General features: G+C 46.9%; 2 protein-coding genes across 6 annotated transcripts; both read right to left on the bottom strand.

The window, feature by feature from the left end:
• Positions 1-2,144: 2,144 nt before the first annotated feature.
• VCP (valosin containing protein) lies at positions 2,145-18,914 on the bottom strand. 2 transcript variants are annotated; one of them, XM_080670828.1, is made up of 17 exons: positions 18,576-18,914; positions 13,595-13,706; positions 13,237-13,409; positions 12,003-12,145; positions 11,038-11,168; positions 10,409-10,540; positions 8,819-8,921; positions 8,038-8,171; positions 7,823-7,958; positions 7,128-7,240; positions 6,558-6,722; positions 6,342-6,464; positions 5,869-6,081; positions 5,367-5,675; positions 4,943-5,098; positions 2,975-3,129; positions 2,145-2,801 (listed from the first exon to the last, which is right to left on the bottom strand). In XM_080670828.1, exons 1-17 carry the CDS (start codon positions 18,590-18,592, stop codon positions 2,696-2,698), a joined length of 2,421 nt encoding a protein of 806 aa, XP_080526954.1. In that variant the 5' UTR covers positions 18,593-18,914; the 3' UTR covers positions 2,145-2,695. The 2 variants fall into 2 exon arrangements, with proteins under 2 accessions (XP_080526954.1, XP_080526955.1); XM_080670829.1 differs by having other exon boundaries at positions 13,237-13,509; positions 18,576-18,848.
• A 1,142-nt stretch (positions 18,915-20,056) lies between these two features.
• On the bottom strand, positions 20,057-26,505 carry FANCG (FA complementation group G). Of its 4 annotated transcripts, none has more exons than XM_080670830.1 (15): positions 26,235-26,502; positions 26,023-26,134; positions 25,728-25,818; positions 25,161-25,292; positions 24,690-24,898; positions 23,898-24,033; positions 23,622-23,752; positions 23,375-23,521; positions 23,092-23,243; positions 22,509-22,575; positions 21,972-22,261; positions 21,525-21,571; positions 21,173-21,328; positions 20,634-20,757; positions 20,057-20,477 (listed from the first exon to the last, which is right to left on the bottom strand). In XM_080670830.1, the coding sequence occupies exons 2-15, from the start codon at positions 26,116-26,118 to the stop codon at positions 20,372-20,374; spliced, it is 1,884 nt and encodes a 627-aa protein (XP_080526956.1). In that variant the 5' UTR covers positions 26,119-26,134; positions 26,235-26,502; the 3' UTR covers positions 20,057-20,371. The 4 variants fall into 4 exon arrangements, with proteins under 4 accessions (XP_080526956.1, XP_080526957.1, XP_080526958.1 ...); XM_080670831.1 differs by having other exon boundaries at positions 26,023-26,144; XM_080670832.1 differs by lacking the exons at positions 22,509-22,575; positions 23,092-23,243 and having other exon boundaries at positions 26,023-26,505.
• Positions 26,506-26,891: the final 386 nt, after the last annotated feature.

Here is a 26,891-nt window from a genome sequence, read left to right on the forward strand (position 1 = left end):
TCAATGGTCAAGTCCACATTCCCAATCCTGTATTCTTTCCATTCTACAATATTCCCTCTACTCTGTATATTTAGTTCAGAAAAACAGCCAGTCAGAAGATACATATTATTCCTCTGTCTCCTCTCACTAATGTCACTATTCTATTCCAAAGCTTTATTTATAACCCAAACCTGAGTCCAAAACTCACCACCTGCTGGCTAAGGGTGGAACTGAAAGTCCTTTCTTTCTCCCCACCTATTGCCGCCCCCCCCCCGCCACCACACTCCGAGTCACAAAGACAATGCAATTCTGAATTTCTATTTGACACAGGGATATTTAATGACTCTTTGCATCTCTAGATAGCTTTATGAAAAATTCAAGTCCTACATTCTTGTCTTTTTAAGGACTCAGTAGGTTGGGCAAAAATAACAAAACATTTAATGTTTGCCATAGTTCACAAGAATTAATAATTGGCAGACCAAATTAATGACCGGCAGGTGAGTGTTCCTCATGGGTATTGTGTAACCACTAGACTCTCACAGCAATTTGTAGGATCAATATCTTGGATCCAAATATATCTCAAGATGTTAGACTTATAGTTTCATCTGTGGCGTACTGTTGCTCCTCTGTGACCTATTTGATGCCATTTTGTTAGTCAAAAATCCATCTTTTAATCATAGCACTTACCCTATAGGAAGAAGTGATTAGTTAAGACTATATTCCAATTTCTTTCTGGGAACACCGTAGGGAAAAAGACAGACTGCTGATACAACTTACCTCTTGGTTTAAGTATGCAGGCTTCTGCAGATGAAAGGTGACAAATAGTCCCTCACTGCTTCCTACAGTTTACAAAGCACTGTCAATCATTGTATCAGAAAGCTACACTGCTATAAGCTCAAGTGCCAGCATTAGAAACAGGTCTCTCACTACAAGTCTGATCTTGATTTTTCCTGAAGAATCTAGAGCCCGGCTGGCGTGGCTCAGTGGTTGAGCATCAGTTAATGAACTAGATCACGATTCAATTCTGGTCAGGATACATGCCCGGGTTGAGGGCTCAATCCCCAGTATGGGGCATGTAGGAGGCAGATAATCAATGATTTACTCTCATCATTGATGCTTCTCTCTCTTCCTTCCTCTCTGAAATCAATAAAAATATATTTCAAAGTAAGAATCTATAGACATATTCCACATAGACACACTGTGTGACAAATGAAAACAAAGCAATCGTTTCAACACAAATTTCTATTACTTATCTCTACCTATTTCATGGGAAAATATCACTTGCCTTCTGTTATGCTCCCATAGCTTAATGCAGAGGTACTAAATATCTTCCCCTGTCTTTAGCCCTAAGGATAGGCTGTCAACCTAGGAATAAGACAGAATGTTCTTATGTTGGTGAAGATTTTCTATCTGTTTAGACCAGATGAGAGCCTGGTATAAGTACTAGGACAAGCAACACAAATTTGATTGTGAATAATTTTCTCTGCACCATAATCTTTTTTGGGTAAGGCATAATAGTACTGACCCCAGAAGCACTAAATGATTTATGATGGTAGCTGCTGAAGAAAAGTACACTACTCTATACCTGGATAAAACTATTCAAGCAATCATCTGAAAAACAGAGCAGGGGAGGATGTTTAATTTAGGAAAAAACACATCCAATACTATTATTTTGTCTTAGAAAAAGCTATTTTTTTTTTTTTTATAATACAAGTTACATAAAATAAAGGTGGACACAATTATAAGTGATCCTCAACCAGAGCATGAATGTTTGGGATTTTTTGATGCACCAAAAGAACATCCACCTCGAGACAGAGATTCTATCTTTTTGCAACCTTAAGGTTTTTGTTGGGAACCCCAATCCAGTCTTTGGTCAGGAAAGGGGACTTTCTGCAGACCTAGCCTTACCATCCACCTCAAATGTAGGTAAAGGATGCTACATTGTCCATATCTGGAACTCCATCAGGCTATCCTCCATCTACCATGGTCCTATCCAGTGATACTGAAGACATTGGGGCTAGGCAGCAGTATCATACTGATGTTAATCAGGAGGGGAAGAGAGCAGAAATTTATAGGATTTTACACTGGAAGAATGCCTTGGCAGTGAGGGGTAGCCTAAGGCCCTTCCCAGAAAAAGAAACAGGCACAGGGGCCAGGACTCAGGCTCCATTTTGATCCAACGTTTATTATCCTTTTACAACATGTCATTTTTGGTTTAGAAACTGCTTGTGATTAGTTTTCCAACATTAACTCAAAAGCATGTAAAATAAAATCAACCTACTCTCTATATAAACACCCAGCAACTGTGCCCTTCATCCTCCTGCCCAGGTTGAGTAGGGGGAAGAAGGGAGGGCTCAAGAAGCACTGAGTGAAGTGCAGTTGCTTTACTGTGGGGAGTAGTGCCTTGGTTCACACCCACACAGGATCCCTGCACTGCCCCAAACTACAAGAGAAATGATGTAGGCCCAAGGCCCAATTCTCTGTTGGTAATTCACTCTCTGCCTCCCAAATGAAAATCGCTTTTATTTTATCGCTTTTGTTTTGTGGTTTTTCTTTTTCAACAGAAACCCGTCCAGAGTCTGACTGTAGCTAAACTGTTCAGACTGAGGAATGGAACAGGCCGCAGGCGCACCCCTGGTCCCTCCTGGGCAAGCGCCCCCCACCCTCAGGGAACAAGGTCCAGCAGGCCAGCTCGAAGCACACTGGCCACCGTCACTTAGCCATAGAGGTCATCATCATTGTCTTCTGTGTATACACTGCCACCTGTGCCGCCTCCACTGCCCTGACTGGGGCCAGCTCCACCCTGGTTTCCTGAAGGAAATCTGTGCACAAAAGCAAAACAAAACAAAACAAAATTTTTTTTTTTTAAAGATAGGGTTTAGGACAGGGCCTGTAATAGGATTTTCACAACTACCCCTCTAGTCTCCTTAGGACTCCCACGAACTTGGTTGTATAGTCCCACCAGGCAATTTAAGCATTGCCCACTGTCGCCTACCTGAAACTGCCAAAGCCCCGACTCTGCTGAAGGGTCTGAGCAAACATCTCGTATTTTCGAATATCATTGTCACTGACAGAACGGCGGGCAAAGCGCATGGCCTCCTCAAAGTGATCTCGACGTATCTCAGGCACTGGATCATCTTCTTCTACCTCCTACATGTAGGATTGGTAAACACAGACCACCAGGGATAGTTAAGACTCAGCCTGGATCCCTTCCCTGGCCTTCTTGCTCCTCATTACCACAGTAACCTCTTGGTCTTCCTGCCTCTCCAATACAACCTAAGTAAGTCACCAGGACAATCTTAATGCAACTGAATCACTGCCCTGCTTAAAAACCTGTCAATACATTCTGAAAAAGGCAAAACTAGGGACAGAAATCACATCAGTGGCTGCCAGGGACTTAGGGTAGTAAAAAAAAGAAACTGGTTGCCCTGGCTGGTGTGGGTCAGTGGTGAGAGCGTTGGCCCGCAGACCAAAGGGTCACAGGTTTGCTATCCAGTAAAAGACAGGTACCTGGTTTGCAGGCTCAATCCCAATACATGTGTGTGTGTCTCTGTGTCTCTCTTCCCTCCCGCTCCCTCCCTAAATATGAATGGAAAAATATCCTCAAGTGAGGATTAACCACACACCCCAAAAATAAATAATTTTAAAAAAGAGTAACTGACTAAAATGGTCCAAGGGAACTTTTTGGGATGACAGAAATTTCTATCTCTACTGTAGTAATAGTTACAGAACTTATACACATTTGTCAAAAAAGTATGTAAACAGTGAATTTTTACTATATGTGGATTATGCCTCAGTAAATCCAAGTTTTAGAAAGAAAATATAGCTAGTTTGGGTCAGTGGTTAAAGTGTCAGCCAGCAGAATGAAGGGTCACAGGTTCGATTCCAGTCAAGGGCTCATACCTCAGTTGCAGACTGGATCCACGGCCCCAGTCAGGGCGAGTGCAGGAGGCAACCAATCGATGTGTCTCTCTCACATCAATGTTTCTCTTTCTCTGTCTCTCCCCCTCCTTTCCACTCTCTCTCTAAAAATCAATGGAAAAAATATTCTTGGGTGAGGATTAACAAAATATAAATAAGAAAAATAACACCTCTCAGTGTTTACCACATCTGAATTACACCTTACCTAGTGGCCTCACTTTCAGTAACATATACTCTTAAATTTACCCAGGTTTTCCCAATTTTTGTAATCCTACTTAGCAGGAGATTATTTGGGCTTATTTTCTTTATTCAAATTGTACTCTCCCTTCAAAAACCCAGCTCAAATCCTATCTTTTCCACTGAGAAGCCACTCCAATTGCTGTGAGTTATAAGACTGCTCCCTGCCCTAGCTGGTTTGGCTCAGTAAATAGAGCGTCGGCTTGTGGACTAAAAGGTTCTGGGTTTGATTCTGGTCAAGGGCATATGCTCAGATTGCAGGCTCAATCCCAGTACGGGGTGTGCAGGAAGCAGCCAATCAATGATTCTCTGTCATCATTGATGTTTGTATTTCTCCCTCTCCCTTCCTCTCTGAAATAAATAAAAATGTATATTTTAAAAAAGACTGCTCCCTGGGATTAATTTATCAGTAGTTTTTATGGGAGATAAGAGGGATGTCACAGACCCCTTCCAAAAGGTAGAGAAAGCATCCATCTATCCATCCATTTATAATTCCAGATGGAAGTTAACCCTCAGCTACTCTTTCTCTTTGATGACCTACTAAATACCTAAATCAGATGATCTTTTCAAAGCCTTACAAGCTTTTAGGACAGCGGTCGCCAACCGGTGGTCCTCCATGAGGTCTGGAAGGTTGGCGACCACTGGTTTAAGGAAACCTTTGGAGCAGCGGTCGCCAACTGGTGGTCTGCGGGCCACTTGTGGTCTGTGAGGTCTGAGAGGTTGGCAACCACTGTTCGAGGGCATGGTGAAGATTATCCCCCAGCACCCCATGACTGGCACATATGGGGAAAGGATGCAAACTCACCATGGCTGATGGGTTGGTCTGCCTCTCACGGTCTCGCCTAATTTCACTCTCGATGGATTCACGAATGGCCAGCTTACAGGCACGTTGACATATCTCTGTCAGGTCAGCTCCAGAGAAGCCATTAGTCATCTTAGCCAGGAACTCCAAATCCACATCCTAAAAGGAGAGTATCTTAGCATTTAGTCTCTCCTCCCATGATACACAAACACGATCTCTGAGCCACTCCAGCACTCCCAATCTGTCCCATCTTTCACCACTGTTTTATTCCCAATTCTAGATTCTCCTAACACCCTCAAATCTTCCATCTTCCCTTTACAACCTTAATCCCAGAAATCCCAATGAAATCTTGTCTGGAAACCAAACAGCACCCCATACTAGCCTGAGGACTCATAGACATCCCCATGACCCATGATCTTGCACCTGCCTTGGCAACTGGAGACTTGCGCAGGTTGGCCTTAAGGATGGCAACACGGGACTTCTCATCAGGTAGCGGGATATAGATGAGTTGATCAAGGCGGCCAGGTCGCAGGATGGCAGGATCAATGATGTCAGGCCGGTTGGTCGCACCAATGATAAAAACGTTCTTTTTTGTGGACATGCCATCCATTTCTGTCAGGATCTGGTTAATAACTCGGTCAGCAGCTCCACCACCATCTCCAATGTTACCACCACGGGCCTTGGCAATTGAATCCAGCTCATCAAAGAACAGTACACAGGGGGCAGCTTGGCGGGCCTATGGGAGGGACAGATGGACTCAAGCATTAGTACACTGGTCTCTCAGACCCGAGAAGGAAAATAAAGAGACCTTCACTGTTCCAGCTGAGCTGCCAGAATGAGATGTTTTTAACTCTCCCAAAGAAAACAGCCTCTATTTCTATCTTGCCTTCAAGCAAGTGAGTAAGATAGCCCAACTGCTTATAACTCACCTTGTCAAAGATTTCTCTGACATTGGCCTCAGACTCCCCAAACCACATGGTGAGCAGCTCAGGACCCTTGATGGAGATGAAGTTAGCCTGGCATTCATTAGCAATGGCTTTGGCCAGTAAAGTTTTCCCACAGCCAGGAGGTCCATAGAACAGTACTCCCTTGGAGGGTGTCATGCCAAACTTGAGGAATTTGTCTGGGTGCTCCACAGGATACTAAAAGGAAAAAGTAAGATGGTTCAGGGATACCTCTACAGTTTGAAAGAAACCTAACCAAATAGAAGCCTACCCCTACCATCGCCTGGTTAAAGAACCAGTTTCCCTAGCAGGCTCCTTTAGTGCCTCAGACCTGAGAATAGCAGATTCCTGAATTATTCTCTCACAATTCCTGCAATGAATGTGCCAATACCCCAAGACTAGCCAGTTCAATTACAAAGTATTGAAGCAATGACTCACCCTGAACCAAGATACCCTACCTGGACCAGTTCCTGAAGCTCACGTTTCACGTCCTCCAGGCCCCCAATGTCCTCCCAGGTTACCTGTGGCACCTCCACCACAGTTTCCCGCAATGCTGATGGGTTGCTCTGGCTCAGGGCCCACTAAAAAAAAAAAGAAGTAAAATTGGAAATGGAATTTGCAAGGGAAGGCATGAAAGTGCACATGTGGACCTAAGATGGCAGTGCAGTCCTTACCCGGAAGTCATCCATAGTAACTGCCAGGGAGTTCATGACCTCAGCATCAATGGTTTCATCCTCTAGGTCAATAAGGTCCATCTTCTTGCGGATGGCTTGCAGAGCGGCCTCCGAGCACAAGGCTGCTAGGTCAGCACCCACATGCCCATGAGTCTCATTGGCTACCTGCAGAGAGAAATTCTACTTACTATACTATCTCTAAGACCTGGTTGCTTTAAAGGGTCAGACAACAGAATCTTAGTCCCTTCCCCTGATTCCTATTTCTGGGTCCTCCCAATTACTAGAACACATACTAGCAGTCCTTTCACAGGATAGATTTAAGTATTCAAACCTGAACTTGGGGCCTGGAAATAAAGCTGCCCCCAAAATTCTGGTTTGCTCTAACATAACGTCAACCAAGAAACATGCCAACTCCAATTTCCTGGATTCAACCTCAAATCACTTCCTTCTCTCTGCCCCAAAATCAAAATCAGTCTCCTCACACATCTTAAGTTTATATTCCTAGACAGTTCCCTTCAACTGCCTGGAAATAGATATACTAAAACTCCTGGTCAGCTCTCACTACTCCACCTGTTCCAGGTCCACATCATCCGCCAGTTTCATGTTCTTGGTATGGATCTGAAGAATTTCCAAGCGTCCTGTAGCATCAGGGATTCCAATATCTACCTCCCTGTCAAAGCGACCTGTGGGACAACGTGTGAATATACACAGGGCTTATTTCTGGTCCAAAGGGAGGAAGGGATAGGCCTAACGTGACCAACCATCCTAGTTTACACCCAGGACTGTTCTGATGTTAGCATTCAAAACGCCCATGTGTCCCACATCCTGAGAAACCCTTCAGTTTCAGGCACAGGATGGCTCACCCTAGACAGGGCATGAAGTAAGGGAAAGGACAGCCAGGCCCTTTCACTACAAAAAGCTTCAAGAAATGAGCAGGATTAGATGATTTAGATAAATGACAGATGTGGGATTAAAAAGATTAAACAAAGCTCAGCTCAGTGGTTGAGCACTGACCTATGAACTAGGAGGTCATAAATTCGATTCCTAGTCAGGGCACATGCCTGAGTTTTGAGCTCGATTCACAGTAGGTGGCCTGCAGAAGGGAGTTGATCAATGATTCTCTCTCATCATTGATGTTTCTCTCTCCCTTCCTCTCTGATAGCAATAAAAAAAAATGTATTTTAAAAAGGAAAAAAAATTAGCCAAGTAGAGTTATGATCTCCCTATGAGCAAGGACAGAGTTTAAAGAAATTTGGGGTCCTTACCAAATCGCCGTAGGGCTGGGTCAATGCTGTTAGGTCTGTTAGTTGCTGCCATGACAATCACATGTGCTCTCTGCTTAAGGCCATCCATAAGGGTCAACAACTGTGATACAATGCGCCGTTCCACCTCCCCATGGGTCTGTCAGGACAGGATATCTGGTCAGAAGTGAAATCAAGACCTTTCAACCCCCCACTAATCCCCTGTGTTAAAGCCCTACTTTTTCTCTTTTGGGAGCAATAGCATCCAGCTCATCAATGAAGATAATAGCAGGAGCATTCTTTTCAGCCTCCTCAAAGGCTTTACGAAGGTTGCTCTCAGACTCACCAGCCAACTTGCTCATGATCTCAGGACCTGAAAGGATTCAGAATAAAGTCAATGACAAACTATATCCTTCCTCATTCCCAAATGAAAGCAGATATGTTGTTTGCTAAGACAACCAGAGACAGGTCCTGGGTGACAAGATGGTAGATAACCTCTGCCTACTTTTTCACAGACTCTATGCGCCACTATCTCAGGATAACCAACAGGCCAGACTGGAGAGAAACCAAGGGAACTAGTACACTTATCTCATAGTTGAGATGAAAGTGTGAAGGTGACAGAAGATGCTCTAGGACCTCTGGCCAGAGCAGGAGAAGCAGCACACCAGTTGGACCTCTAACAGCTAAATAGCATTCTTAAGATCCAGTTGACCTTCCCCCAAACCCTCTAAAATAAATAAGCATACTTTTTGATTTCCCATCCTAATTTGCTCCCCCTAAATGTTTTCAGCCTGTCTATAATCTTTCTCAAAGAGGGATAGATTGGGGGCACAAGAGGAAAATATCTTCCCTTGTTGCTTATTTGTCTATAATGCATCCCAGCAGAAAAAAACATGCTAAAGTGTACACAAGAGCATGTGTGCAAATGAATGTGTCCATGATTTATCCAGCTCAGGAGACTGGGTCATGCTAAGCTCAGAATTACGTCCAGCCAAACTCAAGGTGAACCAAGTTTCTTACCATTGATCAAAAAGAAGAAGGCCCCCGTCTCATTTGCCACAGCTCGAGCAATCAGAGTCTTCCCGGTCCCAGGAGGTCCATAGAGCAGGATTCCCCGAGGAGGCTGAGGACCAGTACAGAGAATATAATTAGGTTCTGACTCCCACTTTCTCCCAACCCCATCCAGCCTAACATGGCTTAAATAGGGTTTTACTGAGGGTGAGGATCACACCTCAACCCTGACACCAGTAAAATTGAGTCCTTAGCCATAGCTGCTGGAAAGACAGCTTCCTTCAGGTCACACTCACTCCCCTTATCAGCAGGGAAAATACTGATAGAAGGCTGACATCTATGACTATAACTTGCACTAGAGGCCTGGTGCACAAAATTTGTGCATGGGGGTAGGGGGTAGTTCCCCTCAGACCAGCCTGCACTCTCCAAACCGGGACCCCTTGGGGGCAGTCGGACATCCCTCTCACAATCCGGAACCGCTGGCTCCTAACCGCCTCTGCCTGCTGGCCTGATCGCCCCTAACCACTCCCCTGCTAGCTTGATCGCCCCCTAACTGCTTGCTCCCCTGCTGGCCTGATCGCCCCTAATTGCTTGCTCCCCTGCCGGCCTGATCACCCCTAACCACCTCTGCCTCGGCCCCCACCACCGTGGCTTTGTCCAGAAGGAAGTCGGACGTCTGGAAGATGTTTGGTCAATCCAGTCTAATTAGCATATTACCCTTTTATTAGCATAGATAGGAAATCAAGGGCAGAGAAAACCAAGAAACTAGTGCAATTGAGTCTAAAGATCCTGGCATTAGACAAAAGCAAGAGGCCATCAGGCCAAGAACTTGACTTTAGATAGACCAAGACCTTGACTTTAGATAGACCAAGATTTTTTAAATTAGTGATAGCTTACTCAAAGGAGTGTTGCCAGAGCCAGGCCGGCGTGGCTCAGTGGTTGAGTGTGGACCTATGAACTAGGAGGTCACAGTTCGATTCCTGGTCAGGCATATGCCCAGGTATGGCTCGATCCCCAGTGTGGGGTGTGCAGGAGGCAGCCAATCAACGATTTTCTCTCATTATTAATATTTCCATCTCTTTCTCCCTTCCTCTCTGAAATCAATAAAAATACATTTTCAAGAAAAAGTGTTGCCAGAGACTCAATCACTTCAGTAATCACAACCCTTCAGGATTTATTATGTTAGAATGCTTTTCCTTACCGCCAATCCCAAGTTTTCCTCTTTGAAGCTGTCTTTTCTGTGGCCTCATCCACAGTCAACACATGGTAAGTGCCCACACAGAAGATAAAGTTATTTATATGGTGCATACTAAGGGAAGGGATAATAATTTCATCTTCAGTATATCCCATGACATGGAAATGGTTGGGAAGTTCCATTCCAGACCAGCAGTTCTCAAATGTTTTAGACTCAGGACCCTTAACACTGCAAATTTCCTTAACTTCTACTTCTATTGGGCAGCACTCTTCTAGACCGGTTAGCAAACTATGGTGAGATTTGTTTTTATAGGGTTCATAAGAATAGCTTTTACATCTTTAAAGTTATTTTATATATATTAATCACCATCCTAGACTACATCCATCACAGCCCCAGATGCTCACCTTCACACCAATTGCCTTAAATAGGGCAGGATGTCTTAAGGGCAGCTCCACCATCTCTTTTATCTGAGCTAGCTGTTTCCTGCAGCCACCAATGTCATCATAGCCTACTTCATTCAAGGACTCTTCCTCATCCTGAATATGGAGGAGACAAAGGAGAAGGCAGGGATATTATTATCAGCAAAAGCAGAGTTTCTTCAAATCCTTCCACAATCTGGTATGGGAAAATCTGCTGTAATTGAAGACTCTCCTCTAAGGGGACTGTGCCTCAAAGAACAACTCAAAATCCCAAGGCAAAGATTTCTAGCACAGCTTTTCCCTCTCACACTGTCCTCAGTCTACTGGGAAGGGCTCCCCTAAGACATGAAGCTAGAAATTCTGGTAAAGGGAAATTCCAGCTCCATCATCAGCATCACTTCTTCAAAATATAGTCCAACTACTTAGATCCTTTTGGTTCAAACTAGATTTTTTAAATTACTTTTAAGAAACACCTAAGCCCAGAAAGAATAACTGGGAGGTTTCCCACCTCTGCAAGAAGCTTAGTTCCAAAGAGCACCCTGCTTGATAACCATCACATGACTGTCCCACTGAGTATCATGTAGTCCAGTATTGGGATCAGAAAGAGGACTCACCTCTCGTTTGATAGGCTCCCCTTCACAGTGGATCACTGTGTCTGGAGCAACAATGCAGTAAGGGCTGGGATCTGTCTCCACTACTTTGAACTCCACAGCACGCATTCCACCCCGGACAAGGAAAATGTCTCCTGTGAGAGCAATCAGCATGAGGGTAGTTAGAGGTGTCAACTATAAGACTAAGGGAGAATTATTCATCAGAACCTGGAGTCTAGAATGCCAAATTCACTAGATATTGTCTCCCCCACCCCGCCTCCAATGATTCTGTTAAACATCAGGCAAGAGGAGAAAAGCTAGCCTGTGAAGTGTCCTTCTGACTCTCAAGAGGGACAGTGAACAATTTGATGTGCCAGAAGCCCATAAGGTTTTGACTTCTGGGGTTTAGGCAACCCAAGCTTTTACAACACCCACCAATGGTAGAGCTGTGCTAAACATTAAATACTCTGTGACACCGCCAAAATGGCCCAGAGATTTAAGAAAAGACAGTTTACTCTCCTGGAGCAGGGAGTGGGAATGGGGTAACTAGGGGAGTGGGAGGGAGAAAGTACACATGTATACACACACTAGTAGCCCTGCGCACAAATCTGTGCACCAGTAGCTCTCTGCGGGGCCTGGCCACTCCGCGCCCGCTGCCCAGAGGCTCTCCTTGGCCCAGAGGCCCATCTGCGCCCCGGCCTGGCCAGAGACCCATCCACAGCCGGGCAGTGATGAAGCAAGCATTCCACCAGGCCACTCACGCTACCCGCTCACGCCGCCCACTCTCAGCAGCTGTGACCCCGGGACTGGGGGACTCCGGTGGGGCTGAGAGGACTGGGTACCACCATCGTTGTGATGGAGTGATGGTTAATTTGCATATTACCCTTTTATTAGATAGGAGGATATGAGACTGAGACAGATGTTCTAAGGTTGACTAGTATCCCCACAAACAGCCATCCTTAAGCTCAGTCTCTAAAATTGTCTCTCACCTTTCCGGATAGGTCGATAAGCTTCCAGGAAGTATGGCTTAAGGTATACCTCAAAGAGATTGCCAGTGATACCTTCCACCGTGTCATCGATGGGTAGCACATGGATGCGTTTGCCATACTTCACATCAGGGCATGGCTGGATGCTGAGGATGACAAGCAGACTCCACATTACCAACCACACTGCAGCCCCAAGCACTGGGTGTCCGAAAGGGCCTGGCACAGAGAGCTGATGGCGAGCGAAAGAGAAAAGGCAGGGATGGCTTTAGGTGAAGAGAGGCAGGATAGAGTGGGAATGAGGACAAAGGAACAGCCAAGCAGAACTAAGAAAGGTCACACTCAGGGAAGGGTAGAAGCCATTAGTGGGGCTGCCTGCTCCCAATCAGTGAACTAAAAGGAAGACCCACACATCTGGAACCCCTACAAAGAAGACGGGAGAGATAGTCTTCAGTGAGAGAGATCCAAGGATGACCCATTCTGGATATTGGTGACCCAATATTGAAAAGGGAGGTCTTAGCCTGTTAAGTGTCAGGGTCAGAGAAATAGAAATAAAAAAATAATCTCAAGTCAGGTGGTCAGAGCACCTTGAAAAAAGTGACTAAGCCCCTCCAGGAAATCTACACGAAACCTAGAAATCTTAAAAAAGAATCAGAAGTCTGATATTCACGGCCAGTTAACAGGTGGTTGGGAAGCAGTAGCTAAATATGACTCTAAGATGAGAAAAGCCTCTTGCCTAAAGTTAAGTCCAAAATCACTCAGATGTCAGCTATCCTGGGTTTAGCTCAAACTATGCTTCTCTTCTAGATTAATTTGGATCCTTAAAAAGACCTGCTAGGAGTTCAACTTCCACACCCATTCTCCCACCTTATCTGAGCCCTAACACAAATGATTACTCTAACACAGTAGTGAGGTTATTTGGCAGATACACACCCTCAAATGGCATCCTAAACCAGGGTCTAAGGTGTGATAAGTTATACCTCTTATAGAAAATAATAAAGAAAAAAAAGCATTAAGAAAGTCATAGAAATGCCAATTTGTCCCAACAGTCAAGCAGAAGCAGATTTTAAAGTCCCAGGAAGGCAAAACCAAAGCCTAAAACCAACTCTGATACATAAATCTTTCAATGGTTAGGAGGTTTCTGATACCTGCAGCTGCCAAGGCCTTCATAGGGGTCCTGCCTATAAGGCAGGCTACCTCTGGCCTCCCATCCCTGAGGGGCCAAGAACCCCACACACACCTGATAACATCCCCTAGGCGTACGCGAAGGTTATTCCGAACAACTCTATTCATTCGAATCTTCTCATCAGAACATGTGTCATCAGAAAGCACAATGCACACAGCTTCCCGCCTCTTCTTTCCTTTCAGCAACACTGTATCACCTCGGAACAACTGCAGCTCATCCATCTTGGGCTGAGGAAACAAGGTTAAGGCCTTTGGGTCACTGGGCCAGGGGGTAAGCAGCAGCCCTGGAGGTTGGGATTCCCAGTAAACCCCACTCTATTTGTGGTCACTGCAAGAAAAATGAGAAAAGAATCCTGGGAAAAACCCTCAGGTTAAGTGAAATAAGGAAAGACCGGACTGTGGACCTAACTTACCTGGGACAAGGACACCACACTGTTGTCCTCATTGATGGCTTCATCGACAATTAACCGATTGGGACGATTCTTTTGTTTAAGAATGGCTGTTGATAAGTCATCACCTTTTGAACTAGAAAGAGAAAATGAAGTCAGTCCCAATACATACTCCAGCCCCGGGGACCCCACCAATTTCTAAAACCTACACTTGAAAAGAAATAGTGAGTAGATGAAGTGGAAGTTCAGCCAAGGTCATGAGTAATACCTAGCACATATTACAATCCCCATTCCAGTAGCTCTTGGATGCTAGTATGCTAGCTATAAAGCCCAAGGGTCAAAAAACTATGACCTGGGGGGCGGGGGGGTGGGGGGTAAGAGATCAACCAAAGAGGGTAAGAGATCAACCAAAGGACTTGTATGCATGTATATAAGCATAACCAATGGACACAAACACTAGGGCGGTGAGGGCATGTACTGGGGGGTGGAGGTGGCCGGGGAGAGGTCAATGGGGAGAAAAGGAGACTGGATAAGGATAATGTAATACTATATGCCACACTTTAAACAATAAAGAATTAAAAACAAACAAACAAAAAACCAACTATGACCTAAAAAGGTGACATACAAGTGGAGATCAAATACATTATAGAAATGAAAACAGACTTAGGATAGAATAGTGGTTTAGAGCAGAGGCGCTGCAGTCAGACCTGCTGGGCCTGAATTCCAACCCTGCCATTACTTAACTTTGATCTTGGCCAAGTTATTTAACCTCTTTGGAAGTTGATTTCCTAATCTGTGAAATGGGGATATAGTAGTATCTACCTCAGGATTATTGTCCTAAGTGAGATAATGGATGCAAAATGTTCAACACAATGCCTGGCACATGATATTAATGGTCACTACGATTAATTAGCACTGCAAAACAAAGCACAAGCCCTTTCTTTGCTAACCTTTTTTTTTTTTTTTTTTTTGGTAAGAGAACATTTATTTATAAAATCACAGAGGTAGAAAAAGTAATTTCTATAAGAAATGGGTTTAGGAAATAAGTTATAAAAGAAGGGCCCTTGGAGGCTTGGGAGTGAGGAAGCTAATGGTATCGCTTCTGAAGGCAAAGGGAGAGAGGAGAAGGGAAAGGGAAAGGCAAAGAATGAAGTGAACTAGACAACTTCCCTTAGGATTCAGTGAGGCCCCAAGTACCACCAAGCAAGGCTAGGGACAATGAAGCAAAATTAGCACTACCCTCCTTTACTGGCTAAATCTGCTGAGTGCCAGAGCTTTCTATATACCACAGAAATGTCAAACTTAAATACCACCATATTAAAAAACACACACACACACACACACAAAAAAAAACAGGAACAGATCTAGAACCTTCAGAAAGAGGGTTAAGCTCAAACGGTAATCTCTGTAAGACACACAACTCCATGGAGTTGGTTCAAAAGTCAAAACCACCCAGCTAGAGTGGCTCAGTTGGTTCAATGTCATCCTGTGCACCAAAAGATTGTCTGTTCCGATTCCCAGACAGGGCACATACCTGGGTTGCTGGTTCTATCCCTGATTGGGGCACCTATGGGAGGCAACTGATTGATGCTTCTCTCACACTGATGTTTCTCCCTCCTTCTCACTAAGCATGTCTTCAGGTGAGCATTAAAAAAAAGTCAAAACCAAGAAATGCTGAGACATGGAGCAAATCCAAATCCCTTTCACCCAAATCAAGGTTGCTTGAGTCTAAACCACTTTTTTTTTTTTAAATATATTTTATTGATTTTTTACAGAGAGGAAGGGAGAGAGATAGAGAGTTAGAAACATTGATGAGAGAGAAACATCAATCAGCTGCCTCCTGCACACTCCCCACCGGGGATGTGCCCGCAACCAAGGTACATGCCCTTGACCGGAATCGAACCTGGGACCCTTGAGTCTGCAGGCCGACGCTCTATCCACTGAGCCAAACCGGTTAGGGCGAGTCTAAACCACTTTAAACTGTCCAGTTTCGTGCTGGTTGGTGTTGCTCAGTGGTTAGAGTGTGGTGGACCTGTGCACCAAAAGGTAGGTTCCATTGCCAGTCAAAGGCACATAACTAGGTTGCAGGTTCAATCCCCGCCTGTTTGGGCACATGCAGGAAGCAAACAAGGGATGTGATGTGTTTCACTTTCACATCGATGTTTCAGTTTCTCTCTCTCTCTCCACCTCCCCCCCTCTAAAAAAAAAAAAAATCAATGGAAAAATACCCTTGGGTGAGGATAAACAAAAAATAATAAACTGTCCAGTTTCAATTATTTCCTGGACACCAATTTTTTTTAAAAAATATATTTTATTGCTTTTTTACAGAGAGGAAGGGAGAGGGATAGAGAGTTAGAAACATAGATGAGAGAGAAACATCGATCAGCTGCCTCCTGCACACCTCCCACTGGGGATGTGCCCGCAACCAAGGTACATGCCCTTGACCGGAATCGAACCCGGGACCCTTCAGTCCGCAGGCCGACGCTCTATCCACTGAGCCAAACCGGTTAGGGCTGGACACCAATTTTTTACCTAGCTTATCTCCAGCCTTCACTAACTCAATTAGTGGGCTCTCCCCCTTTGAAGAACTACCTCCTCTTAGTAAGGCTCAAGAAAACATGTGCCTTACTAATAGGGAGGCCAGATAATGGAGGAAGTGAAGAAATACATAAAAAAGAATGTCTTCCATGGATTATTTCTCCATTCAACAAATTAACGAGTATATGTATTATATGCCAGGCACTGTTCTGGGATCCAGGGACTTAAGAGTCAACAAAACAAAACAAAATAGTATTCCTATTAGAAATGTCTTCACAACTTGCAAGAAGAGAGATGCCTATACTCCAGAATACCTGCTGTGGAGTTATGGGGTTTTTACATATTTTGGTCCTGATATACCCAAAAGAAATACAAATCCCGTTCTCTAATAAAATTGAAAATTTTCTGCTGATCCTCTTACACAGGTTGCATCTTTAATCATCACCTTTAAACTAGTTTCCAAGAGTGGAGTTTCCTAGGCTTAAACTTGCCTCCCCAAACCCAAAAGTGTGGCACTTTGGGCATAAACTGCAGAGCAGACAAGTTTTCCCAATGCTTATCAATACCCTGGAGGGCAACCATGGTCAATGTGACATCTGAGGGCAATTTAAACCCATCAATTCTCCCTCTCCCTCAGACTTCAAAATACCCTCCAAGGGCTGCCCATCTTCCTGCTTAACCTATAGAACTGGTACTGAAACAAAAGTTGCCTCTAATCATCAGTTTGTGTTTTAACCCCAAGGCTACATTCTAAAAATACCTCCAATCTGCCTACCATTCTGGACCCTGGCATTGGAGAAGAGTGGTATACTCTTCCCTTAACAGGGGTGGGGAACATCCGGCCTGAGGGCCATAAGGCCCAAAAAATCATTTGGTCTGACACGGCCAAGGCATTAGGAGTGAGTTAATTAAATATTTAACCAATATAGCAGGCTAATCTTTCAGTTGGTAATTTTGTATGACCCAGAAATGATATTATAAACATCCAAATAGCTGTTGACAGAAAAAAGGTTCCCCACCTGTCTTTATAAAATAAAGATCTTTAATCCCACATCTATCTACTGATAAAAGGTAGGAAGGTCTAAGAGAGAATTCAGCCTGAACATCACCCAACAGCAGTCTGGAGGCTCTTTGGAGACACCTCCTATTGTCTTCTGCATGAGTCTGGTCCTTTCCAGAATCCCAAAGGACCAGAGGAGACTTGGAGGGAGAGTTCAGGTAAGAGTCATCAAGATGATGACCTAGAGATTAGAAACCATCTATGCTGCCAGGTTCCAATAATTTTGAATTTTTAGTTTTAGTTTTGAAAACAAAAGACTGACTGGATAACGTAAATTTTAAGTATTAATAAGTGGACCTTTTAAATAGATGACTAATACTTCATCTAGATTCAGAAATGTGAAAATAAAGGAACACACCAAAAACAAAAAATCTTTGAGTCAGGAAGGTGATTTGCATAGAGGAGTTTCTATAGGATGGCTGTGTCTCCTCCCTTCCCCCCAGTATGTAAAGCTCTTGATTCTAAATTCAGAGGACAGAGGGGCCAGATTTTATCTGATGCTTTCCTCAGGGTGGAGGGCCAAGGATTTCTCATAGCAGATTTGGGGGGGGGGGGGGAAACCGTGTGTTTGGGGAGAGTTAGAGCAACTCTAACCTACACACCACGAAGGCTGAAATCTAGGAAGGCCTAGAAAATACGAACTCATATTCGAACGATATAACAAGAACCTAAAATAGTAAAGAAAGAAAAAGTTCCTTTCTCCCTACGCCTATTTCATGACATCAAGGAAAACTGACTAAAGCTTTCTCATGAGAACAAGGCCAGAAGCGAAAAGCAGGGCCCACTCTCTCCCTCACTACTCAGGTGGCACAGGATGCTAACCGCGGCCCAGGCGGACTCGGCTCCAAAAGTGCCGAGAGCTTCCCTGAGCTCGCCGAGCCTTCCCCCGCTACGGCCTCCGCCTCTGTCTTCGGCTCCGAAGGCCTTCACCGGGCCCAAAGTCCACGCCCACCGGGCCCAGTTAGGGCGTTGGGGCCTGCTCTCTCCCGGAACCAAAGGCCTTCAGCGGGTGGTAGGCCGAATCGCAGGGGGAGCGCGGGGGCTCAAGGCCCCAGGGCTCCGCGCCGGCAGTGTGGGCCAGCAGACCTCACTAGGCCCGCATGGCCGTTCCAAGTGAGACAATCAGGTCGGCTGGGCCTGCATGACACAGCACGATCTGGCCCAGGCCCCGACCCGGGCCCAACGCAAACCCCGCCTAGGGGGCGCACGGGTGCGTAACCTGGCCCAGCCGGCCCCTCCTTCGCTCCCGTCCTCTCGTCTCCTTCCTTCCATGTCTCCCTCTTTCCCGGTCTCCATCTCTTAGACGCGCCCACGGCCAGGTCCACCCGGGCCTACCCAGCGCTGAAGGGCCCCCCTGTGCGCGCACCCGCGGCGAGCGGGCGGGCGCGCGCACACACACACACTCACTCAGCTCCGGAGGCCATGGCGCGTGCCTCTCCCGGCCGGCGGCTGTGGCAGCCCAAGGGTAACGGCTACGAGGGGTGGCAGTAGACCGTCTGGACCCGGGCTCGGCTCTCCCGGGCGGGGTGGCGAGCAGCGGCGACAAACCCGCAGGCAGCCTCCCTGTCGCTTCCTCCCAGCGGCACCCGTGCGGTGAGCGGGCAGGAGACGTTGGCTCCTGATCTGGGAGGCAGCGGCAGCGACGACCCAAACGACGGCTACAGACGCTTCACTGAGACTGAGCCGAGAAGAGCCGAATCATCGGAAGAAGAGGTACTCTCACCTCAGCCAATCAGCGCCTGCCCTAGGGACTCCCGCCCGCCTCTCGGCGCCTCTCCCCAGCAACCCACGGACCAGAGCCAATCAGAAAATTCGCCTTGGCCTGGCTCCCGCCTCAAGTATGCATCGCCACGTCAATTGGCCGCAACACTACGCTTCCTCGACGGATTGGTATTCTCAACCAATCAACGAAAGGAATGGGACCAGATCGACTGGCGGAAGGAGGGTTCAATCTCTCAAGAGGCGGACTCTCCCACTTGGCTCCAGCTCATTGGCTCCTGAGTTTATCCTGCTGGAAAAACCTGGCACAATGGATTGAAACCTTGTATTAGTCTAGTTATTGAACCCTTGTACTAGTACTAGACTCATATTATTGTATTAACCTACACATCTATCTTCTTCCAAAATGAGGATTCACCCTAACCCCTCTCCTTGCTCCTTCAAAATGCTAGCTCAGGCCACCCCTACTCTGGACCCTTTTTAACTAGCACTGCAGCTCTCAATCCACTCTATTTTAGTCATTGCACCTTCTGGTTAACGCTGGTCCCACGAGGCTTTACAGTTCTTAGGGGCTTGGAGGTACATTCTTCCTCTTACCACTGGGTATTAATATTAATGATTTGAGGATGGAGGGCACCCAAGTCCAAAGAGAGGTCAAAAGGCTACCAAAGAACACAGCAGATTCAAGAAAGCCCAAAGCAACAAGAAAATTGCATGCTGAGTTGAAGTCTTTGGGCCCAAAATGCCAGCTAGCCCTGACTATATTCAATAGGCAGCTTTGGTAGCTCATTAACTTGATTAATCCTTCAGACACATTTGACTAAGGCAGTCAACTCTCAAATTCCTAGAATTTGGGTTTAAGGGAGGGATGGGAAGTCAATCTGAGAGACTCAGGTTTGCTTGTCTCTCCCCTCTAAGAATCAAATACCTGCCCTTGTCATGGAAGGCCTGCCTAGACCACCTTGCAGACCCACCTCCACTCATTCTGTCAACTCACACCGGATCTTGGGGCTTGGGCCTTTGCTTTTAGGCAATAGAAAGGGCTAAAGTCTGCTTTCTGAGTAAGGATTCCTCAAGCCCTTTCTTCTACCCCAGACCTCAAGTCATAAAGTAGATGATGTTGGGAGATTGCACCTTAGACAACCAGCACTCAAATGAACCAGTCAGCTGTGTATGTAGTATATGTAATAGGCAGACAAGAGATAGATATGAGATTTTACTCAACACAAGAAAAGGGGAAACAGGGAAAAAGGTGCTATGAGCAAAGTCAATGCCTTGTTGCGGGGAGGGGTATCTCTGGAATCAGATGGCAATAAGTAGGCCAAAATTTTTTTCAGGAATATCACCAACCTTTCAAAAGCTGGACTTATATGGGAATTGTGAGCTCCAAACACATTCCCCAAGGAGGGTACAGCAGAAAGCCCTCCCCACAGAAAGATGGCCCACTGGGGCCCCAGCTCAGATTCTTCTAAACTTTGCAGCTACTAGTCACAAAGCTCCAGCAGAGATGTCCGAAAATCTTCAAGAAGGGTTTCATGGTCAGGAGGATGAATCCAGCTCAAACAGGTTTCAAGGTACAGGGGGAGAGACCTGGAGAGCAAGAAGGGTGAGGTCTAAGAGTAAAGGGTAGGCAGAGGGTTGGGCAGCCACTCCCTCCCTTTCATTCACCACCACCCACCCCAATAGGCCCAAGGATTCCATGACACCAACTGCTCTTAGATCCAAGCCAGCAGGCCTCAACCTCACCATGTAGCATTCTCTTGTGGCAACTTAGTTTGGGCCTCCAGCTTCCGCCAAAGAGCAATGGCCTCATCCCTCCGATCCAGTCTCCTTAGAGTCTGAAGCAGGTGAAATGAAGCGTCTCCATTACCTGTGGTCCCACCCCAGAACACAGAATCTTAGAACTTGACCCAGTCTTAGGCATCATTTTATAAAAGGCAAAACTGAGGCATAAAGCAGGGAACTGTCTTGCCTACAGTCATATACTAAACCAGGAGTAAATTATTCCCAATCATTCCTACCCCTAAGCACTGCCTGCCCAGGATAAAGGGCTCAATTAATTCTGCCCAACACCATCATTGCCTTTGTGTCTGAGAACATTGGGAAAACTGGGGAACTCTTAGAGGCCTTCATACACACTTGTATATGTCTTGTGTATATCCCTAGTTATATACAGCACAATCCCATTCACCCCTCCTATCTAAGAACATCACTCAGTACCTCCCTCATGAGCCTTTACATCCTTGTGCATCTATGCATAGCTGACGCCATGCAAATATACATACCTGGACACACCTGCACACTGAGGAGGAAGTCCTGTAGTGCTTTGGTATCCTGGCCACTGGCCACCCATTCTAGTCCACGACTAATCAGGGCAGCTGCCCGAAGCTGTTGTAGTACCACATCTGACATACACCCCTGTTCACAGCTGGAAGCAGGCCCTGGGGATCCCCAAAGTCAAGAAGTGTGTTACCAGCCACAAAGTCACTAACTAAACCCCCAAGTCTCCCTCTATCTCTTCTTGTGTCCGGAGTCTCTTTCTCTTAAATCTCCTGTTGGGCTGGGACACGTGTAAAGGGAACTGATATCCACTACCACCACTTCCAGGAGGGAAGAGGAAAATTGAGTCTAGATCACCTTGTTCTTTATCCTTAGGTATGCACCGGAAGAGCAGCTCAAGGCACCTGAAGTGGGACATAGAACAAGGGTAAAGAGGAGTCAAGCTCAGAAACTCTGGGGTGAATAGGTAAGAATGGAGCTCACCGCCAAAACCGGTTTGGCTCAGTGGATAGAGCATCGGCCTGTGGACTGAAAGGTCCCAGGTTCGATTCCGGTCAAGGGCACGTAACTTGGTTGAGGGCACATCCCCAGTAGGGGATGTGCAGGAGGCAGCTGATCGATGTTTCTCTCTCATCAATGTTTCTAACTCTCTATCCCTCTTCCTTCCTCTCTGTAAAAAATCAATAAAATATATAAAAAAAAAAAAAAAAAAAAAAAGAATGGAGCTCACCAATTCAGGTCCCAATGAGAAAATTATCCCTCCACACTTCCCCTAGGGCCCCCTGGTTGGCTTCCTGGGCTCACCGGCTAAATTCACTAATTGCTTGTTTTGGGTCTCCTAGTTGCACCCAGGCTTGTCCCTGAAGCAAGTAGGTGGCAGAGACCCAGGGTGGGCAGTGTGGTGACTCCTTGGTTCCTTTTCTGGCATCTTTCCACAGCCAGGGCATTTTTGGAAGCAGAGATGATGTACGGCTCAGCAGCTCCTCACATATGGTTAAAGCATCCTGAGCTTGGCCTGCCTGGATCAGTGCTGCTGCTGCCTCCAAGAATATCTCAGGCATACACAGCCCTCGAGGGCAGGGGAGTGGAGAAAACTGGGGTGAGAGAAAGATGCAGTGAGCCACCACCCACAACCTCTGGTACCACATGGAAACCACCCATTGCTTGCTGCCTTGGATCCCCTGTTCTGGGAAGCCTTCCTGGTCTGCCCCCCTCTATCCCCTAGACTGGACAGACAGAACAGTAGAGGAAAAAACAGAAAACAGCAATCCTGCTCTATTCTAAAGGAGACTCCAACACTTTCCCCACCCCAACTGTAGAGAACCTTGAAGATATACCCACCTTTGGCTCCCAGCCATCCAACAAAAGGGCCAGTAGGTCCAAGTAATGCTCTACAGCATCCTCTGTCCTGAGGAGTCATAGCCCATGAGCCTTACATTAGATCCTTGCAGGGACCTCCAAGGACTCCTAGCTAAGGGAAGGATGCTCAAGGGTCCTGGGGAGTGGGTGGTCTTGTGGCTCCAACCTTGGCTACGTATGGATATACCCTACTTACAGAATAGATTTGGGAGGAGACTTCAGAGTTTTAAAGATATAGGTTAGTACACAGACAATAGAGGGGTGGGGGCATATGCTGGGGGACAGGAGTGGGCAGGGAGAGGTCAATGGGGGAAAAAGGAGACATATGTAAAACTTTCAACAATAAAGAATTTTAAAAAGATAAACCTGTGCAAATTTTAAAAAATAAAATAATAATATACATGTTAGTGTCTGGGTGAAGAGTTCAGGTCCAGTGGCAAGGCAGGATGTTGAGGAGTGGGGACGTAGGTCCTGCCACTGATTCATCCATCCCTCTCACTCACAAGAACAGAAACAGGTTTCAGAAGTGGAGAGAGGAGCTCGTGTGAGCAAGGCAGGACCACACCTTCCTGTCTGTAGACATCGGCTTGCTAGCAGGTGTTTGACCTGGCTCAGTGTGCCACAGTGAAGGGGTGAAGCTGGGTCAGGTTGTGGAAGTAGCAGCTCTACCTCAATAAGAAAATGGGGGACTTCAGAGCTAGGAGTGACACTCAAGGCCTAAAAGAGACAAAATAAGAAAGTATATCTATAATCTTCGGAGCCATGCTTCCTTCCACTTATACCTTGACTAAATGCCTCACATAAGCACCTCAGCAAGCCCCATATCTTCAACTGAAATAGTTCCTTACCTCAACCAGAAGCTCCAGACTCTCCAGCTCTGCTGCTGTGTTCCCCAGTTGCTGATACAGCCTAGAGGCCTCCAGAAGCGGGAGACCACAGATTAATCCCCCCTTCAGGGCTGCAACCAAGTATAGCAGAGCTCTCTGTGGATTGCCCTAGACGGGTGAGAAGACGCAAGCTTCAGCCACCCTCACAAAGAAAAAAGCTGTCCATAACACCCATGGTTTCCCCAACCCACCCTAGCACTTTCTTTACCATCTTTCGGAGACAGGTCCCCAGCGCTGTGTACACCTGGACCAACACAGGCCGTGGGCATAGACCTGAGGCTGCTTCATGCAGGCTGCACAGTGCCCTGGGCAGGTTTCCTACGATCAGTTCCTGGAGGCCTGAGAGCAATCAGGGTGTGAGCTTAGAGAGGCCCATAAGACATGAGTTAAATAGATTTATATAGAGAACATGATAGGAAAGTCATGAGGCTAGAGACCCCTTAAGATGGGGAATGGGGAGGAAGGAATGAGTCAGACTGCTGACCTTGGCGATAGGCAAATGCTGTCAGAAGGACATCCCTCAAGCCTTGTGCATCCTGCAGGGTCAGTGGGTCATCTGATTCCTTAGCTGGGGGGCTCCAAGTTTTTAGATGGAGCAGCAGATCCTCAGAGGACCCATTCTGGGAGAGAAGGACAAAGAGGATCCAAGTCTGTAACTATTTTTTTCTATTTCAGTCTACCCTGGCTGGACCTTGAATTCAAGGGTCCTTCTGATTCCTGTTTCCCCGATTCTAAGAGATAGCTGTGGGGAAAGGATAAAGGGAGGAAGAAAAACCAATGATCATCTATTCTAGTGAACCTCCTCACTCAGGATAAGCCCGTGAGGACACAGGGCAAGGACCATGTTTGAGTTATTGATGAAAAGACAGACTGGGAAGTGACTTCTGCAAGGACACGAGAACCCTACCACCACCCAAGATTATTAAGTGTGTTTTTTATTGTTTTTTTAGAAAGAGAGGAAGGGAAAGAGAGAGAAGCATCGATTTGTTTTTCCGCCCATTTATGCATTTATTGGCTGACTCTGGCATGTGCCCTGACCGAGGAATAAACCCACAACCTGGTGCATCAGGATGCTGATCCAACCAACTGAGCTAACTTGCAGGACATAAGCTACTTTTAAAATGCTCCCTAGAGAACCCCTCTAATGAATGACCAACCAGAGCAAGGTCACCTAAGATTCCTTGAGAGAACCCCGCAGCCTTTCCAGCACAAAATGATCCTACTACAGCTGGGAAGAGGGAAAAGTCACTTAGATCCAGGTCACTTCCCAAATTACCTGGCTGCCATTCAGGGTCTGCAGTAGCAAGGTCAGGTCCCCAAGATGGTCAGTGCTCAGCCAAAGGGCAGCCTGCAGGCCAGCCAGGTGGTGCAGGGCAGGGAGCAGCTCCGGCAGAAGGGAGGAAGCATGGAGGACGGAGTTCCACAGGCCCCTAAGCCCGAGCCCACATTCTAGCCCGGGCCCCACCTGCTTCTGGGTCTCCAGCACTATAGAGTATACACACACACACACACACACACACACACACACACACACACAGATGAGATAGGACCTCATCTCTGGCTTTTTTTTTTACAGTAGTCCAAAGACCAATAAGGTGTTCCTGGTCTGAGGAGCACATGGAGGATCAGAGAAGGGCATCTCTCTTCATGGAGGTGGCAGATTATGTTGCTCCTCCCATCCCCCTTGCAAGGACTTAAACCCAGACTGAGTCTGGCAGGGGCATGGAAGACATTCCCTGGCCCTCACCTCTCTCTAGGCCCCTTTGGATATCCTGTGCCTGGTCCTCAGTGAAACCCTGGGCCAGGCTTGCCCTCAGGGTAATGAAGTTGCAGATGACCGTCAATTCCAAGGGGAGAACAAGAACAGCTGCAGGGAGTCCTAGAGCAACAAATGCTGGTCTCACAGGCTGTTCCCCCATAAAAGAGTCCCTAAACACCCCACCTCAACCAAATGGCCTCAATAAAGAATGCGCCCTTTAAAAAAGAAAAAACTCTTTGGACAGAGTTTGGAAAGGGCAAAAAGTTCTCCAGATTAGACTATTCTGGGAACCACATCTTCAAATGCTGTTCTGTGTGTGTGTGTGTGTGTGTGTGTGTGTGTGTCTGTGTGTGTAGCCAGGAGATTCACTTGTACAAAGAAGATGCACTCCCTGTGTGTGCCTTAAACAGCACCCCACCCCCATCCTGAATAATCGCCTCAATCCCAGAAATGGTGAAGAGGTCTCTGGCTGTGGAGGGGCAGGAGTGTGTGTGTGTGTTGGGGGGTGAGAGGGTGGGGGGTTGAACTGACCATCCTGGAGAGGACCCTGCTTACCCTGCAGACTGTGGAGGAGTCCTCTGAGCCCTTCCAGCGCATCTTGAGCCAACTGCTGTCGCCTGGGTGACAGACCCAAGTCCTGAGCCACCTGCCAAACATGGGGTGTAGAGTCACTAAGAATAAGCCATTTCCTCTACCCCTGCAGCAGTGGCAAGGGATGTCATTCTCCAGGCATTTCTGGCTTTAGGAGGAAGTCAAGCTCAGCCCCCTCCCCATTGGCTGGGGTAAGTCCACAGCAAACCTCTTCCTGGTATTTTGGGGCTGCAAAGCAAGATCGGAGCAACCACGTTACCTTGGCCTGTCGAACTAGCTGGTCATTCTTTTCCCTCCACAGGTCCAGGCAGTTGGCTTGTGGCACTGAGGAGCCCAGAGGGGTCTGACGGGACATGGCTGGGCCCGGAGACCTGGAGAGGGCTGCGAAAGCGTAAGCCTGTCCCCACCGCAGTCCCCACCCTAGGGAAAGGGGCCGTGCACTCTCTCCTCGCGGCCCAGCCGGGCTCTCACCCTCGCCTCTAGTTGGCCGGGCCGGCAAGACTCTCAGCTGCTGTTGGTCGTCTTCGAGGCATACTCCCCCGCGGGAAACTCGAAAAAGAAACGATTCCGGACAGGCCAGTGAGGAAGGCAGAGGCGGGCCAGAGGCCGGAGGCGTGTCTCAGAGAGGAGTTCTACCGCTCGCCGTTCCACCAGCTGGACTCTCGCGCTGAGGCCTTAAGAAATCGATATTGAAAACAGCCCGCCGGAGCGCTTCCCTCGCAGCTACACTTCCAGGTCTGCTGGTTTCCCCGCCCTCTGCGGAGGGCAGGCCGTGCGGTGCATTCTGGGAATTGTAGTACCGCCGAGAGAAGCTAGAAAAGTTGGGCCCGGAACAAAGTGTCTCCAAAAGGAACCGGCGGGAGACCAAGGCCCTGGGTAATCGGGCCATCCTTTTTCTGTTCACCATGGAGCATCAACACTCATCACCGTCGGCTCAACCGCCTGCAGTCTGACTGCTGGCAGCGCGTCCTGGCCCTGTGTTTGTACAGCCTGCACTGCTACTCACAAGTATAGTACCTGCCCAAATCCTTTCAGCAAATGGAGCCAGGAGACTTGGATATCTGTATGCAACGAACAAAAACCAACTGCGACCATTACCGCACATAAATGGGAGGTTGGACTTCATTA

This window comes from Plecotus auritus (assembly GCF_963455305.1).
Source record: "Plecotus auritus genome assembly, chromosome: 5".
Lineage (NCBI taxonomy): Eukaryota > Metazoa > Chordata > Mammalia > Chiroptera > Vespertilionidae > Plecotus > Plecotus auritus.